Source organism: Mandrillus leucophaeus, unplaced genomic scaffold (genome assembly GCF_000951045.1).
Source record: "Mandrillus leucophaeus isolate KB7577 unplaced genomic scaffold, Mleu.le_1.0 Scaffold476, whole genome shotgun sequence".
Classification (NCBI taxonomy): domain Eukaryota; kingdom Metazoa; phylum Chordata; class Mammalia; order Primates; family Cercopithecidae; genus Mandrillus; species Mandrillus leucophaeus.
Genome location: NW_012105098.1, coordinates 1,628,376 through 1,629,755, shown reverse-complemented (window position 1 = coordinate 1,629,755; position 1,380 = coordinate 1,628,376). Strand labels below are relative to the sequence as shown.

Below are 1,380 nucleotides of genomic sequence, written 5' to 3'. Positions count from 1 at the left end.
TGTTTTGTTTTTTTATGGAATCTTGCCCTGTCGCCCAGGCTGGAGTGCAGTGGCATGATCTGGGCTCACTGCAACCCCTGTCTCCTGGGTGCAAGTGATTCTCCTGCCTCAGCCTCTCGAGTAGCTGGGTTTACAGGCATGTGCCACCACACCCGGCTAATTTTTTGTAATTTTAGTAGAGACAGGTTTCACCATGTTTGCCAGGATGGACTCAATTCTCCTGACCTCGTAATCCACCCGCCTCAGCCTCCCAAAGTGCTGGGATTACAGGCGTGAGTCACTGTGCCTGGCCGGTTAATTAACTTTTTAACCTCACTGAGATAAGGTAAGGTTAAGCAAAATGATTGAAAGGAGCTTTGCAAATGTATAAGGATGTTTAATATATTTTTAATTATATTAAAAGCAGTCTGTCTTCTGATTTAGCCAAATGGAGATGAAGTTGCTTCTCAGGCTCCTTAGCAGTGATCCCCAGGTGGACTCTGCGACTGGCCTTGGGTTCAGGCTGGCAGGTGTGGATATTCTCTCTCCTAATCCCGGCCCAAAGTGTGTGTGAGTGGGCAGAGACTAGGTTCTGCTGGAACTTGGATACTCCCCTGCCTCGATTGCTCCTCAGAAGTCCCTTCCCCTTTGTTCTTGAAGGCAGGTGGGCAAATGCTCCCTCTGGAGAACTTAGTTCTTCCTAAGAAGCTGGGAAGCATAGTTGACCAAGAAAGCATCAGTGGGCTTTCTGAGCAACTCTTCCACCTCTCCCTCTGTCCGCTTTCACTTCCCTGCCAGCCTCCCTCACTATTACCTTCCCCACCCCATGTGACTGGATCTTGAGATTGACTTACGTGGTAATCCTGATCCAGACCTTTCCTCCCAATTAGATGTAATTGTCCAAGAGAGACCTAGGAACGATGAGTTTAGAAATGATTTTAGCAGCAGTATTACTTTAAATAAATAAAACATTTATGTGGTGATTCTACTGTAGTATGTTGATTGTTGGACGCATTTGAAATGTCCTGAAAAATTCAGGGAAACATTCCAGACTATATCATTTATTGGGTAATTGGTTGCTGCTGGACATATGGCTTCCTTAGTGGCTGGAAGCCGGCCTGCCGGGGTACAGAATCACCCAGGCACGTAAACCTAGGGGCTTTAGCTCTTGACCCTCAAAGATTGTGCAAATACTGTCCCATTCCCAAAGACAGAACCTTTCTGGATTGTAGTTTATTCATATTAAAACCAACATTGGGGCCGGGCGCAGTGGCTCACACCTGTAATCCCAACACTCTGGGAGGCCGAGGTGGGCAGATCACGAGGTCAGGAGATCTAGACCATCCTGGCTAACACAGTGAAACCCCGTCTCTACTAAAAATACAAAAATTAGCCAGGCAC

General features: G+C 47.0%; 1 protein-coding gene across 1 annotated transcript in view; it reads right to left on the bottom strand.

Moving 5' to 3' along the window:
* The window catches only part of SEL1L2 (sel-1 suppressor of lin-12-like 2 (C. elegans)), a 92,577-nt gene that overhangs the window by 32,075 nt on the left and 59,122 nt on the right, over positions 1–1,380 (bottom strand). The window contains 2 exon segments of the mRNA XM_011995210.1: positions 834–890; positions 1,033–1,097. Coding sequence (XP_011850600.1) covers positions 834–890; positions 1,033–1,097 — 122 coding nt within the window.